Raw genomic sequence first — 15,628 nt, forward strand, 5'->3', positions numbered from 1 at the left:
CCTTTGGACAGAATTTAAAATCTAAAACTTTTCAGATTTTTTTATTATTGTTAGTTGTTTATTTGTTTTAAATCTTGTACTGTATGTATGTTTTTATTAACTAAACTAATTTTGCATGAATTTCTGTACTTTTAGATTTTCAGAAGTTAACCAAGGAGTATTAGAAGTCACTTTAAACCTCGATTAAATGTTGACAATATTCAGACTTTATATTTAAAAAGATTTTATCAAGACTTTTTTTTTTTGGTTGCACTTATGTTCCTGTATTTTTTGTTATATAATAACTGCAGACCTGCCAACTTTTATTTTTTATCTATTTTATTTTTTAAAATCATTTTTTCACTAAAAGACCTTTTTTTTAGTGTACATATAATGGCTAATAATCATAGAAAGGGAGCCGTAATTAGTTTATTCTTTAATAAGTTAAATTCGAATGTAATAAATTCACTCTCACTGATTCACAGCATTTGTGTCATCCACCATCTGTGTTGGTAAATGTAATTTCATGGCTTGCAAAAGATGACTTATTTTGCATTGAAATATTCCACGTCACACATTTCTTAGTGCTCTGTAGTTTAAGTTCATAATTGTCATGAGCACATAAAGAATATTCCCACTTGCGAAAGCTGTTGGGGACAGACAGTGTAGGATAACCAGTCACAGAAGGATGAGATGGCAGATGCTTGATTTGTATATAAGCCCTCTGTGTATTTCCATCTAAATTGTTCATATGCACTGTTTATGTTTTATGGTCATTTCTAATCAAGAAATGATCTCATAATAATAGTAATTTTACATTTTATGTAGTGAACAGAGGGGGAACTCATAAAAGATTTTAATATTTCTTATATGGAAAAGCACTTGAGGCTGTCTACTTAATATATCTTGATTAAAAACATTACAAATATTTTTTCAGATTAATATGCATTTTGTCATTTCAGTAAGAAACTGGTGTTGTTTGTTATCTCATCTAGTTTGCACACATTTGGAGCATAAAGTTTTTAACTTTTATGCTAAAAATTTTATGAAATTAATAGTTTAACAGTTTAATTACGCTAGTTGCTGCTTATAATGGAAATACACTTTCATATCTAAAATATTATTGTTAATAAAAACTATATTTAAATCATTATAGCAGTTTGCATTCATGTTTGATGCATGGGATCTCCCAGAATAAAGATTATTTTTATCATTTTCCAGAGTACAGAACAAATTTTTATTAAACGTATTAATAATGCTTCTATTGGTATTTTGTAATTATATTAAATATGTTCTGTAATTCTCTTCCAGTCCATTAAATCATATGTGCAATAAAGTGAAACTGAAGCATCATTCATTACATTTGGGAAAAAAAAAAAAAAAAAAGTTATTGATATGCTGTGCACAGAGAATCATTAGAAAGTATTATCTTTAGATTGTTTAAATGTAAAAATGATTTGATATAATTGTTTGTTAGGAAAATAATTATTGTCATTTTCAGTTTTATCTTCCTAAATTAAGAAATACCTTTATGGAGTATTAAATAATTATATGCATTGTATGTATCAAATGTATTTCTTTAAACAGTCCAGATTCTTTTTATAATGTAATGTTTAAATTTATTCTGTTTTTATTATTAAAATCATGACTTTTTATACTTCAATACATTTATTATATAATACTTTTCACATATGTAATTTTATTACTTTGTACTTTTTATGATTTATTTTATTTTTAAAGTTGGCAGGTCTGTGCTGCATTTGATGTAGTCTTGTATGAATTCTGTCCTTTGATTTTTATGAATTGCAGTGAAATTAATAAATATTTTTCTGCGAGTGAATTGCCTAAAGGAAAAGCATCAACTTGTGCTATTTTGCTTAGAAACTGTTGAATTATTAATTACCTTTATATGCCTTATTAATATGTACCTGAAGCTCTGATACATGTGTCATTATACTCAGTTAATACTGCATATGCAATAGAAATGAATATTAATTAGTAAAAGAATCTTTTATTACTTATTTTAATTAATAAAATTAGTGCAGTCATTAATTTAATAAAAGTGAAGTGTTTAAAGCTATTGATATTAAATTGTATTTTAATATTATTTTTGATAATTGTATTATTACCCTTGGTAAATATCTCTTTGTTTTACTTATAGATACATGAATAATCACTCTTTGTTTTACTTATAGATACATGAATAATCACTCTTTGTTTTACTTATAGATACATGAATAATTAGCTCATGTAATAAAAATAATCTTTTTATGAAAAATAATGCATGTATGCATGAAAGTCTTAGCCTAAGTCAAGAATGTCTTGTGTATTAAATATTTCTGTTCAAACCTTGTTTAGCTAGTACAAATCAGTAAATCCCTCTTTTTTTTTTTTTTTTTTTTTTTCTATTTAGGCATACATGCACTTAAGTCACCTTCATTTCTGCCTTCTTAAAACAGAGCCACATATTAATTTTATTAATTAAAAAATAAAAGGAAGAAAAAAAATAATTTTACACTCCCCCTCCTTTTTTTTCTTTTGGCCCCCCTTGTAGATTTTTATGCTTATTAGCAGTTACTACACTTTTAATAATTTTTAGAATAAAATAGGAAATACCTTTGAGATTAATAATTTTGTTTATTTAACTGTTCCCAAACATTTCTGGTTTGCAAAATGTTTGGTTTTTGAGAATTTCTGCATGACATCCAAAATCAGAATGTAGGTTTACTTAACATTCATTGTACATAGTATATGTGGTTGGTTAACTTTAGTGTGGTAGTTCAGTGTTGGTTAACTTTAAATGAACATTATATTTTGAATTCAAAAACAATTTATATAACATTACCAAATAAGGGCACATATCAAACAATGATATTATTGTATGAATGAATTGCAATAAATGTGGATGCTGAACCTTTTTTTCCATCTCATGTATTTGAATCCTTGAAATCAACTTGTTATGTACCAGCTCATTTTTTGTTCCTCAGTGATTATTCTTTCAGTATAAATTTTTTATAACAGTGATAGCCAACAGTTTGTCACAAATTGCTGTCGTACATGAGCTATTTATTTTTAATGGTATCCAAAAGTCAGTTATTTCCCTTCTTTCAAATTTTATCTTCAATATATTGTCACAAGACAGCTACTCAACAAGATTTTTCTTTTAGAGAAATAAAATCAGATGCATCTTTGGCTATGAAAAATCCTTGAATTCCTTTGAATTTGTTAACTGTGAAAGTCAGGTGATAAGTTTGTGGGAACTCTTTAGAAAAGTGAATTATGCAATCGCAATGTCTTATTGTAGCACCAGTTTATGAAGGATTTGATTCTAAAACCTTATGGGGTGAGTATCGTTTTCAAGTATTGGAATCTGGTGCTTCTTTAAATCATCTGCACTACATGATGCTGCTGTACACAGTTTGGAAATCACTTTTAATATATCTCTTTTTAATACTGTTTCAAATAGCATTAATTGCATAAAGTTTATGAATTGCTTTTATATTTTGGATTTTATTAATGTTCATGTCATTTGGCCCATATATTAAATGATATAAGCACATATTGCTTCATTTTCATATATTCATTCTTTTATATATAAAATATGGATTGATTTTTTATGCTTTTTAAATTTGCATTGAGATGTACATATATTCATGAAGAATGTGAAGCTTTTTAATATGCATACTTTTAAGAAGCATTTACATTTTTGTAAATGTTAAAGCTAGTGTATTTTTAAGAAAGATTGAGCAATTAGTAGTAAATACGAAGAGTTAGGCAAAATCACATGTAATGTTTTAAAGCTAGTTTGAGCTATTTCAGATTCATTTTTGTTGGGTTGCTTTAATTGTTTTAGATATGTTGTTGAGAAAATATGATAATCAAAAGTTTTATATATAATTACAATCTTACCTATTTTAATGCTAATTAAAAAATTAGTATTAAATATCTAGATAAATGGTATATTTATTAATGATATTTTAAATTATATGTTCTTATTTACTAATGAAAATTAATTATTTTGAAATTAAACAGAAAAATTAATTATTTTGAAATTAACCAGCTGCTAATGCTGTATGTTTTCAAAGGGGTTATAAAATGTACAGTTGGTCTTTTTTTTTATGGTGATACTGCTATAAAAATTCCTCCAGCCATTCTATGGAATATATACTGCACTAAATTAATTCAAGAAATTGAAACGGAATCTGCTTTCTTGCTAAACACTAAACCAAGAACAGAGTGCAGTGTCAAATTGCTATAAATAGTTGAAATATTGTACACTTTGTAGTAAACATTATAAGCAACCCCTTCTGTAACATTTATGCTTAACTGAGAACTATTAAAAATCTCTCCAGGTATATTAGTGCATACTGTAAACAAAATACTGAACAGGGGTGAAAAGAACTTGGTATACAATCAAATGCAAATACCTAGAACTATAAATGTAAAGCAAATTTAAGGCAAACTCATAAATGTGATATAGAATTATTTGTAATTCTGGCAATCAATATAGAATTTTTCTTATGGTTTTGTATGTTAGTGTTTATTTTGATTAGACATTATTTCATAAAAAATAACTATTTATAAAACTATTTTTATATATGATGAAACTAGAATAATAGTATGTTTTTTTTTTTTTTTTTTGTTTGTTTTTTGTTTTGTTTTGTTTTTGTGGGGAGAGGTAATTGTTTGTGAATTCTCACTGATTCTTCTTGAAATTGTTAAATTTCAAGCCTACTCGCACTAAGTTTTCTGCCTGTTCATTTATTTGATAGGTATTTAATCAAAAGTGTATTTTCCATTCACTTCATATTTAACTTTTCATTTTTCTGATATTTATGTTTAATATAGAGCAAAATCATAAATTAAAAATGGCTTAAAAATATTTTATTATTTATTGAAAAATCAGTTTACTTTGTAAGAACTGTTGATCCATGTCTTAAAGTGTACTGAAGATATTGGTGATCTTTCTTGATATCAAACTAAAACAAAAGCTACATGTTTTCACTTGCACACATCTGCAAAATTCATGGTTGTGTAAACTTTTTTTATATATACACCATGTTGTCCACAAAATTCCTTATGAGTCTTTGTTTTTACATTAGCTAATGACAGATATGTACTTCCAATTTAAAAAAAGAAAAAAAAAAAAAAAAAAAAAGAAAGAAAGAAAGAAAGAAAGAAAAATGATGCAATTACAGTTGACATTTTTTTTTATTTAAAATATCTATCTAGTAAGAATTACAAAATCTAACTTCTTTTATGGTCACCTCTCCCTTTCTTTATATTTAGTAAAACTTAATACTTATTATTGGAAAATTTTAAAAAATGAGCAGGGTTCTTTAATTTCAGAATTTTAGAGTTTGATGTCATTTTTGGCTTGTTTCTAAAAACTGGTTAAAAAATTAGAATAAATCAAATTTTATTTTTTACCCCATTTGATGTCATCCAGTGATATTCTTTTGTGATCTACTGGTGTGTAACTTTCCTTAATTTACAGTTTTCTTACAAAGAAGGAATTTTCAAAAAGTAATTTATGATTTTTTTCAAATAATAAAACTATGTTATTAATACTTCTGTGCAGTTTTAGTATAAAATTGTGATACTCATGCAGAAAATTCATTAAATTTGAAATATTTTTCATTTTTAGTTTATGTAAATAATTTTTTATGAGCTGGCAGTATGTTAATACTAAAAGCATTCTGTGAATAAAATCTTTTTTGGTAGGGGGTAGGAAAGGTGAATTATATTGCTCAATACTTTTTCACATCAGTCTCTGTAGTAATCCTCATTACTTAATTTATTAATATCAGAAATTTTTTTCTAAGCTGATAATTCGTTTTTAATTATGTACTTTTTCAAACGTTTTATTGTGCACTTTGTGTACATCTCTTAAGTGTGATATGAAACTTTTAAAAATAAATAACTTCGTCAATTTTTATCTTACAGGAATGAAACTTTTTATGTTTTATTTTCTATGCATTCATTAACTGTAAAAATAGGAACCGGGTACTAAATGAAAAGTTAAATTTTGTAATTTGTATAAGACTGATTTTTTAATTTAAAAGTTCCAAAACATGAATATGTGCATCATTTAAAACATTTTTGAAGCTGGAAATATTATAAGTCTATTACCAATGATTGCAAAAATAAAAGCCATATAAAGACTTTTATGGATACAGTGTATGCTTTTGTTTTCAGGCGAATTTAAAATTCAAAGATAACCTCCATATTAGTTTCATCACATATGATTTTTTATCATTTACCTTAAATTTTATATGCAGTTAATATTATATGAAACCTATTTTATGACCAGTTTCAAATACATTTATTTGCAAAAACTGTAAAACTTGCTTATTTATGTCTTAAAATTCTCAAAACATTTACCAGCCATTTTTTCCCATTGTTAATGAACTTATAAATGTTTCTTTTTCTTTTGTGCATTATTATGAGATTTTCGTGGTGTTGCAGCTTGTTGCTACAATGCAGTATTATATTCTGATATACTTCTTTTCTATCTATTTAAGGTTTTTGATATGATATTAATATTCTCTTTTGATTCATTTATTGTAGTTGTACTTCTTATGGAAAAATTTAAATGTACATTCAAGTATAGCACCTTAAAGCTTTAAATTTTGTAGTGTATTTTGTAAAAGATAAGCACTATTTAAGATCCATGTCATTCTTGAAGACTTTATCGCCTACAATTTTCTTTAATCATTATAGGTATATTTTCTTCCTTAAGAAAGATTTATCTTTTATTTTGATTTCTTATAGATTAGGAAACTTTCTGCAGAGGCATTTAAAGCACTCTACCTTCCTTGAAAAGTTTTTGAGCTTTTTTCTTTTGAAATGGTAGTTTGCATGTCCATTACGGCTACTTTTGTATGAAGAAGTAGCAATTTTTTCCCCCCTGCAACTGTAAAAAAATTCTTGCAGAATTACTCTTACCTCCAGCTTCTAAAGATTTTTATTATTTTTTAAATTGGTGCTTTTGCTCATAGCAGCGAATCTTTGCTATATTGTTCAGTTTCCAAAACGAACAAGTGATATTGTATCTTCTCTATTGCCCCAAAAGCATACTTAATACCTTAAACTGTGAGTAACAACCCCATTTGGGGTCACTAAAACTTTCAGTGGGATTACAGAGTGGATAAAAATCGTAAAATATCTGAATTGATGATATATAACTAAAAATCGATGCTCTGATTAGGGTCGCAATTTTTTTGGGGGGGGGAGGGTCGTTTGCATTTTTATGGATTCATAGTGCCATAAAGTTTGAAAACCACCGATTTAAAGTGTTCAGTCATCGCCATTGCATTTTATCTTGTTGAAAATAATACTGTATTGTAACTTCAATGTACACAACAGGTTTATTCCAGACATAAAAAATTAGCATTTAAATTTCATATTTTTTAAAAGACCATTTATGAATAGATATCATTGCAACAAATTAAATTACCATTTTGTGAAAAATAAATAGATAACAAACACTTCTCTGCTTCTTTGGAATCTGTTATCTAAATCTGGTATTATCATATAGTTCAGATAAAATGTACAGCTGGCTGATTTTGACTTCTTATGTCTCTGAAATTTTTCGTGCTCAATATTTAAACCAGAATTGTTATGAAGCTGGAATTTTCTAAGTCTTAGCAATAGATCATATAGCTTTTGGATAAAAAATGAAATAAGGCTGTATGTAAGTATCACTAAAGCGAAAATAGTAGTTACTATTTTCCTTTTTGTTCTTTCCTCGTTATTGGTGCATGGAATCTGAATACTTACTTTTTTGGTATTAGATTGCTTCTCAGATTATTTATATAAATGAAATCTACTCATGTGCCACTCAATATTTGTCTTGACTTCTTAGTTTCGGTCTCATTTAGAAAAAGCATACATTTGTAACAAAAGGTTTGTGTGTAATTAGTTATAAAATTCATTGTTCCTCACCTGAATTTGGCATACAGGTGGGCATGATGAACAGCTAAACTATCAAAGAAAGTTTTTGCATCCTAAGATATGACTGTAGAATAGCTACTGTGTAGTTTTAGTGAACAGCTGAATAATTTTTGTGTGACTCAGAAATGCTGAATGATTTTGGTGATATAAATGTGTATTGAAATTACTGAAACCTAAAGTTCATTTATAAATAACTCATAATTCCTGTTACTAAAGCCAAAACAAGGGCAGTTTTTTTCCATTTCTCATTCCCTTTTTTTAAGCTTATTTTTATTCCTTATATGTTTTTTAAGTACATTTTTATTCATTACAGTTTCTGATACATTTCTTAAAAAAATTATCATTTTTATCAGTTTTCTCTTACCTTGCCACCTGCAGAGTTACTGAGATTTGCATTTCTTTATATATTCTGTAGAAATATTAGGAGTAAATAAATAGTATACAGGCAGTTTTTTTTCTGTCTTAGCATTTTCCATGCTATATTCATTGTGCATTGTAATTGAAGTTGCTATTCATAGAGTACTGAAGATTGAAAGTCAACAAGAATCAGGGTAATATTCATAAATTTGCAGGACTAGCTTCAAGGATTTAAATATAGATCCTTCTCCTTCAGATTGAGACGTTTAAGATAACAAGATGAGCCTGTACTCAGGCAACATCAGTGAGTGGAAAGAAGTCAAGCTACTAGTGCCATCTATTGATGAAAAATTAAAACAACTATAAAGTAATTTCTTAAAAGCTGAGGGCAAAAATTGGTTGGAATTGGGAACTGTTAACTAGAACTGAGAGTGTGAAATGCCTCTAGGAAATCTAATTTGCTAACTGATGATGTTTTTGAGTAATTTTGGTTGCAGAAAAATAGAAAATGTGATTTTCTGATCATCAGTGCTGGATAACAGAAGATTTGTGTTCCCCTCCCTCCAGTATATGCCTCATGTGCCTCGGTGCAAAACTTTAAGACTTTCTTGGTTTCACCAATATGAGTCAAACCGTATGAGAAGGAATTCTGTATATGCCATAGAAGTTCATATTCAGAATGGGGTATTTAAGTATAGAACTGCAAATTTTATTGATAGAAGGAAAAATATACCTGAAATTGAATTTTTACAAAATACATGCAGTTTTATAGCTAATCCATTCTTTTTACGGATCCATCTTCAATAATCGTTATTCGGCGTGTTATTGTAACTAAGATTCATTGGGTAGTTTTCCTGCAAATTGTTATTTTTTTCATTTCATGGCGGTAAAAGTCTGAGGTAACTATTTGCTATTAAAGGAATAAATTACAAGTTTTTAAAATTATCATTTCAATAATTTAAGGGTTTTTAAAATTATCATTTCAATAAAGATCTTCAGCATTCTTTATATTACTAACATATATATGAGGTAAGTGATATCAAAATAAGCTTGTAATTAATGAATATGTGTGAAATTGATTCGTATTAGAAGAATGAGTGTGAAATATAAGAAGAAAATTGGTTACATACTGGAAGTTAAACTTTAAAAAGTTTAATATCTCTTATTTTTATCTTGTTTAAAATAAGCTGCAAATTTATTTCACCAATCTGCTTTATTTTATTCATTACTGTGTTTATATAGTTTTTCATAAATAAAATTTGCCATGTAAAAATATAGTTCTTTACTTGAGTGAAGTATAAAAAAAAATTGAAATGCTGAAGAATAATGCATTTGGAGAAAACTGATAATTTTTCATTTTTGAATAATTGATAAAATTGTCAGTTATTGTACTTCAGATGTTTACTAATAAATGAAATAAAGTTAATAATTATTGAATTTATTAGTAAAATAGCCAATTTTTAGAAAAAATTATGAATTAAAAAATTAATTTTTTTTTGAAAAATTCTGCATATTAAATCTTAAGTAAAACTTCTCATTATCATATCTATTATTATATGTTTAATGTACTGGGATTTTCTTGGTTAAGTTCTGTTATTTCTTCCATGGACTACTTTGCTATATATTGAATGTAATATAATATGATTATTGTGTGGGATTGTTTTATTTTGAATTATATATAAACAGTGGCTTGAATACATTAATTATATTTTATGCGGGTGTTTATTCTCTTGATTTTCATCTGTGTTTTCTCCATCCGTCCAAACTGGCAGAAACGTAATTTGGTATTTTACAGATTGAAAACACAAATTTATGTTTTTCTGTAAACTGCACTAGTCCTTAAGGTGTTAAGTGCCTTACATGTGTGCCTTAACATGCACAGCTTGTATTAATCCATTCCTTGTGGTGCAGTAATTTTTTAGTGCATCTACTTAAACGCTTTCTGTAGTCTGTTTGATTATTAGCTGCTAAAGTAACACCTATAATATACAAGTAGTATATAACAGTGTTTCTCAACTCCCAGTCTTCAAGAAATATTTGCCAATCCGCGAAATATCCTGCTATCTGTCCAAAATCCAAAGTGTCATCGGCCGTCAACCGATATTACAACAGCACCTGCATTACAATAACAATAGTTTGCTAGTTTAGAAAATAATATGATCGATGATGATTTATTTATGTGAAAAAATTATGCCAATGGGTCGAATTATTAGACGTACCGGTCCACGAGAATGTACCAAAATATTTTACCGGTCCTTGGAGTAAATCCAGTTGAGAAACACTGGTATATAATATTGTTTAACATTTATATTCAGGAATTTCTCATTGCAATATATTGGTTTTTTATTAAATAATTTTGAGGAAAGTTTAGATGTCACTAGTACAAGAGGTGAAAATATTTATTTACTTGTGTAGCATGACATCCATTAAAAATTAAGGGGCACTTGTTGGTTTCACTGGCAACCAAAACACTGAGGAAAAAGTATCACCAAGTATAGGTGCCGTCCAATCTCCCTTTAATTAGGGGGGAAAAAAATGAAAAGTAAAAGAGAACGGCACTTTTAAAATTATGAAATTTTAACAAAAGTGTTAATTAAAAAAAAACTTTACTTTGCCAGCTACAAATTCCAACTTAAAAAAAGAAAAGAAAATTGTATTTATGCCCCTTTCTCAAAAATTCTGGTGGAGAATTTTTTTTTATTTTGGTTTTATGTGATCATGACCTCGATAAAACCAAGGAAGGGAGGCATCTGAGGGCTGTCTGTATAAAGGAAGGGCTACCTTTGTGGAGGGAAGTGGTTTTTATTCAAGTTCACTCATGAAGAAAATCACGAAAACCTATCCATGCAGGTGGCCCGTTCACCTGAAATCGAACCCAGATTTAACTACCAGTGATCATTGGCTTTCCCACTTGGTCGCTGGTTGGCTGGAAAATGTGAAATGCCGTCGCTGAAATTCGATCTGACTGCTAGCTGGACATACTTCTAGTTACTCCACAAAAGCACTACTTGGTGCATTAAAATACTCCATTGAGAGAATGCAATAGTTTCATTTTCACTTGATGACAAATTCTCATCATTTCCTATGAATGAAAAACATTATTTTATAACTCTTGCAGAAAATCTGGATTATACGAGGTAATTAGAACCGCAACTACCTCGGACAATCGAAAACTCAGTTAATAGGGAAATTAAATTTCTAATCATACCAATTTTTCTTTGAACAAGGTTTTCTGAAATTAATTATTTGAAATTTAGAAGTGTGTGCACAGGTACTAAAATTAACATTTTAACAAGCTTTTATTCGTAGATAAACGTATTTCCTTGGGTTAAACAAATAATCCATGCAAAATTTTATTTTGTGACAAAAAATGTCCATGCAAAGACTGGAATAAACGAACCTCATCAAAATTTAAGCAACTTTTGAAATTTTATCAAATTTGTTTCTCGTACTTTTATCAAACATTTTTTAATGATTACTTTAAATTGATTTTAAAGCTTAGATAATACTAGAGACTTGATAGAGACCCTCATAATATGTATTCTATTTTACTTGATTATAGTTCCGTGTTTTCTATATTGTTTCACGACAAATGGCACCAAAATTGGTGATTAATCTTTGGTGTCTGGTAAAACCAACAAATACCAAATTAAAATTTTAACTTATATGATTGAGTACATAATTTAAGATTTTCAATGAAATTATTTTTTAGAATGATGTCAATATCAACTTTTTTGTATTTGAAAGGATTAATGTAATTCATATGAATGATGTATTAAAAATTTTGATGATTTTTGATTTTATTTATTAAATTCATTTTAAATTTGAATTTGATTATTAAATTAATTTAGATATGTTTTCATGTAAAAATATTGTACAGACCGCCTTTAAGTATATTTATATGTATATTTAATTATACAAGCGTATAGAGATGCACATTTGTACATAATTTCATACTACTATTGAACTACATTCCCATATATAACATTTTTTACTAAAATATTATTTTTGTCTAGCAGTGAATATACTCAGATATGTACACCATCACCTGATAACATTATTTAATATTTTCTTAATACTTTTGTGTAACTTTTTTTTTAAAAAAAAAAAAGAATACCAAGTACAAATTTACCTCACTTTTAAAGTTAGTTCAAATTTATAAATAATAGCAATTTTTAAAGAGGGATTCATAAAATAAAATGTAATTATTTATTTAAATTTTGCTTGTGGGAATAAGATGATGCTTTCATGGCAGAGAGCGGAATTGAGGTTCGGCTGCATATTTTACTCTCTGGAGGTTGATTTTTATTAAATAGGTTCATCTCATTGATTAATCTCATCTCTTCGTTGCATTAACTAATTTTAAGGCAGTGAATGACAATTTAAAACATCAGTTTAACTGTAAAGTATTACTTTTTGTTCAATGAAATCATTGGTAGTATATTCATTTCTTAATGCATGGTTATAAAATATTTTTCGTTTCTTGAATTGAAAGATTTAGTTATAGTAAAGAATTTGATTTTACGGAAAATTTCATAATTTAATGCTATATTCTTTTATTAAAAAGTATATTATAAACTAAATTACTGTTCTAAATTGCTCTCCTCACAAATACAGTTACAAATTCCTTTCTCATATTTACAGTAAGGTGTGTTTTAAATGTATGGGAATGTTTATAAGAATAATTCAAAATTCACTGTGGAAATTTACTATTAATTAATTGCTTTGAATTCTATTATTAGATTAACTTCTATGAAATATATAGTATGTCTGTTTTGTTTAATTGTATGAGAGAATTTAAGATTTGTGCATTACAAGAAAATGCATATATATAAAATTGTAAATAAAGAAGCTGTGCTCAATGAAATACCTTTGTGTTATTCTTTTTAAAATCTTGTATTTTTTTTAAATATTTTTCAAGTTAATTTTATTTTCTTTATTGAAATTCAAAAAATTATAATGATATATGTACATATCATCTTTTATCAAAACACTAGAAATTCTAATAAATGAAAGTTCTTTACTTCTAAAATACTCAAACCAAACCCATAGTTTAGAAATAGCATGTAAAAATAGAAATGATTGTTATATTACAGATGTATGGTTTTAATCGGAAACTTACGAATATCAACATTAGAATCCAGAAAATAAAAACAAAAAAATCTGATGTGTACACCACATAACTTCCTTGTATGGAATATTAAATTATACGCATTTTTTCTTGCATTTTATTTAAACTTATTAGATTGAATTAATCCTACTTCGCCGACAGCGCATAAACCACAATAGAATAAATGCATTCTTTAAAATTCACTTTGTTTACCATAGCGACACTCTGGCGCTAGATTCACTTAACAGTATTATATTTCATTCATATTATAACTCAGAATGCACAAAATGTATATCATTTAAAGAATTATCTAATCGTTGCCACATGTTCTATTCAAATACTATAATAAAGCTAGAACTATGTATAAAAGAAATTAAGCAAACAAAACAAAACAGAAACAGTTTTTCACAGACGATTGAGTATTTCTCATTTAATTAATTCAGTTCTCACTTCGCGAGAAGACAAAAATACATAAAAACTCAGAATATCTATATTAAAAATTAAGAAGTAAATCTCAAACGCTTATTTCCTCGGAAAAATTCCAGAAAGAATTAAGCATGATTTAATTGGCAATAATAAATGAATGCGTTATCTTTGTTGCTGCGAAGCTAAGTTTCTCTAGAATGGCAACAAATCCACTAGTCTGCTGTTTCAAATGTAAACATCAATGGCCGCCATTAAAAACAGGCTTAGCGGCGTCTGATAATTCTAAAAATATTGCACACAGATTTACTAAAGGCATAAAATCCTTAACTGGAAGATAAAAACAACATAATTCAATCATTTTTAAAGCAAAAAATGTACAATTTACAAACATATAAGAGTAAAGAAACTGAGATCACTGAGCCGGGTAACAAAGTGGATATATATATAAATATATTTATATACGTTTGGTGCGGCCGATTGCAACCAAAATACGAGGTGCACATCTACATGTTATAGCAGTCCTATATACAAAATTTCAACGTTCTGAGGCTACTCGTTTTTGAGTTATGCGAGATACGCACGAACGTACGTACAGACGCCACGAAAACTTCTCTTCAGAATTAATTTTAAAGCAGTTTTATAATTTTTATGAAGGAAAAGAGTATTTTATTCTGTCCTTACGTACAGATATGACGCAAAAACATCGTTAAACTGCATTCGATAGCGGTCAAAATGGATATTTTTCGTTGAAATATGCTGCCTGAAACTTTTCGCGATTACTATACTTCCTTTTTAATTCGTACAAGGAAGTAAAAAAGTTTTAACAAAATAATCTTACATTTGTTATAATAATAAATATGGCTTGAAGTTTAATGTATCTGAATAGGAAGAACATTTCTTTCCGGAATTCTCACATGAGTGAAATACACTCTATAACAAGAAAATTCTACGCACTAAGAAGGAATTATCCGTTTGCTTTGAAATTTCGCATGCATGAATGTTTTGACCAAATATGCAAATGACTAAAATTTGGTGTCCAGTGAATGATTAGTGCGATCACCAGCACATCAGAACTGCGCGTCCAGCAGATGTATATAAGGAGCTGTTCTCTGAAAAATTTCTGTTACATTGCGATTTAAGGTACCTTTCAACGACTGAAAAAATGCCTCGCACCAGGATTCGAACTCATTACGAGCGACTGTCAGAGTTTGAAAGAGGTCGTATCATTGGACTGAAACAGGCAGGTTGTGCAAAAAATCGCTCCTCATATGAGTCGAAGCGATGCGGAGATTAGAAGATGCTGGCAAGAATGGGTGGACAATGGCAGATTTCAGCAGCATGATGGTAACGGTCGATCTAGGGCCACAGCAGATCGGGAGGAAAGTGATTGTCAGAGCAGCTGTCACAGCGTCTCATTCATCGCTATCAGCCATCAGACGTGCGACCCGCACCCGATTGTCCCACTATGACAATTCACAGACGGCTGATAGAACGAAATCTACGCTCGTACCGACCGTTACGCCACCTGCCACTCACGCCTGCACACTGTCGAGCCAGATTACAGTGGTGCTCGGCTCGATCAGATTGGAATGATGCTGACTGGATACGTACAGTCTTTAGCGACGAATCCCGCTTCCAACTGTGTCGTGATGATCATCGTAGACTTGTCTAGAGACGCCCAGAGCAGCGTATCGATCCTGCTTTCACTATTGCACGCCACACAGGCCGTGTTAAAAATTTTATTTACCTTTCTTTCCTTTCGATATCCGTAAGTTGCTGAAATTATATTCACAGCGGAAT

General features: G+C 28.5%; 1 protein-coding gene across 1 annotated transcript in view; it reads left to right on the forward strand.

Moving 5' to 3' along the window:
• Positions 1–13,159, forward strand: part of LOC118195279 (NEDD4-binding protein 2-like) — a 77,790-nt gene extending 64,631 nt beyond the window's left edge. The window contains exon 10 of the mRNA XM_035366564.2: positions 136–13,159. Within this exon, the coding sequence (XP_035222455.1) occupies positions 136–187 (52 nt within the window). The 3' untranslated portion in view covers positions 188–13,159. The remainder of the gene's footprint in view (positions 1–135) is intronic.
• The last annotated feature ends 2,469 nt before the right edge of the window (positions 13,160–15,628 follow it).

Source organism: Stegodyphus dumicola, chromosome 6, assembly GCF_044657685.1.
Source record: "Stegodyphus dumicola isolate Sdum_Otavi_A_Nest chromosome 6, ASM4465768v1".
NCBI lineage: Eukaryota > Metazoa > Arthropoda > Arachnida > Araneae > Eresidae > Stegodyphus > Stegodyphus dumicola.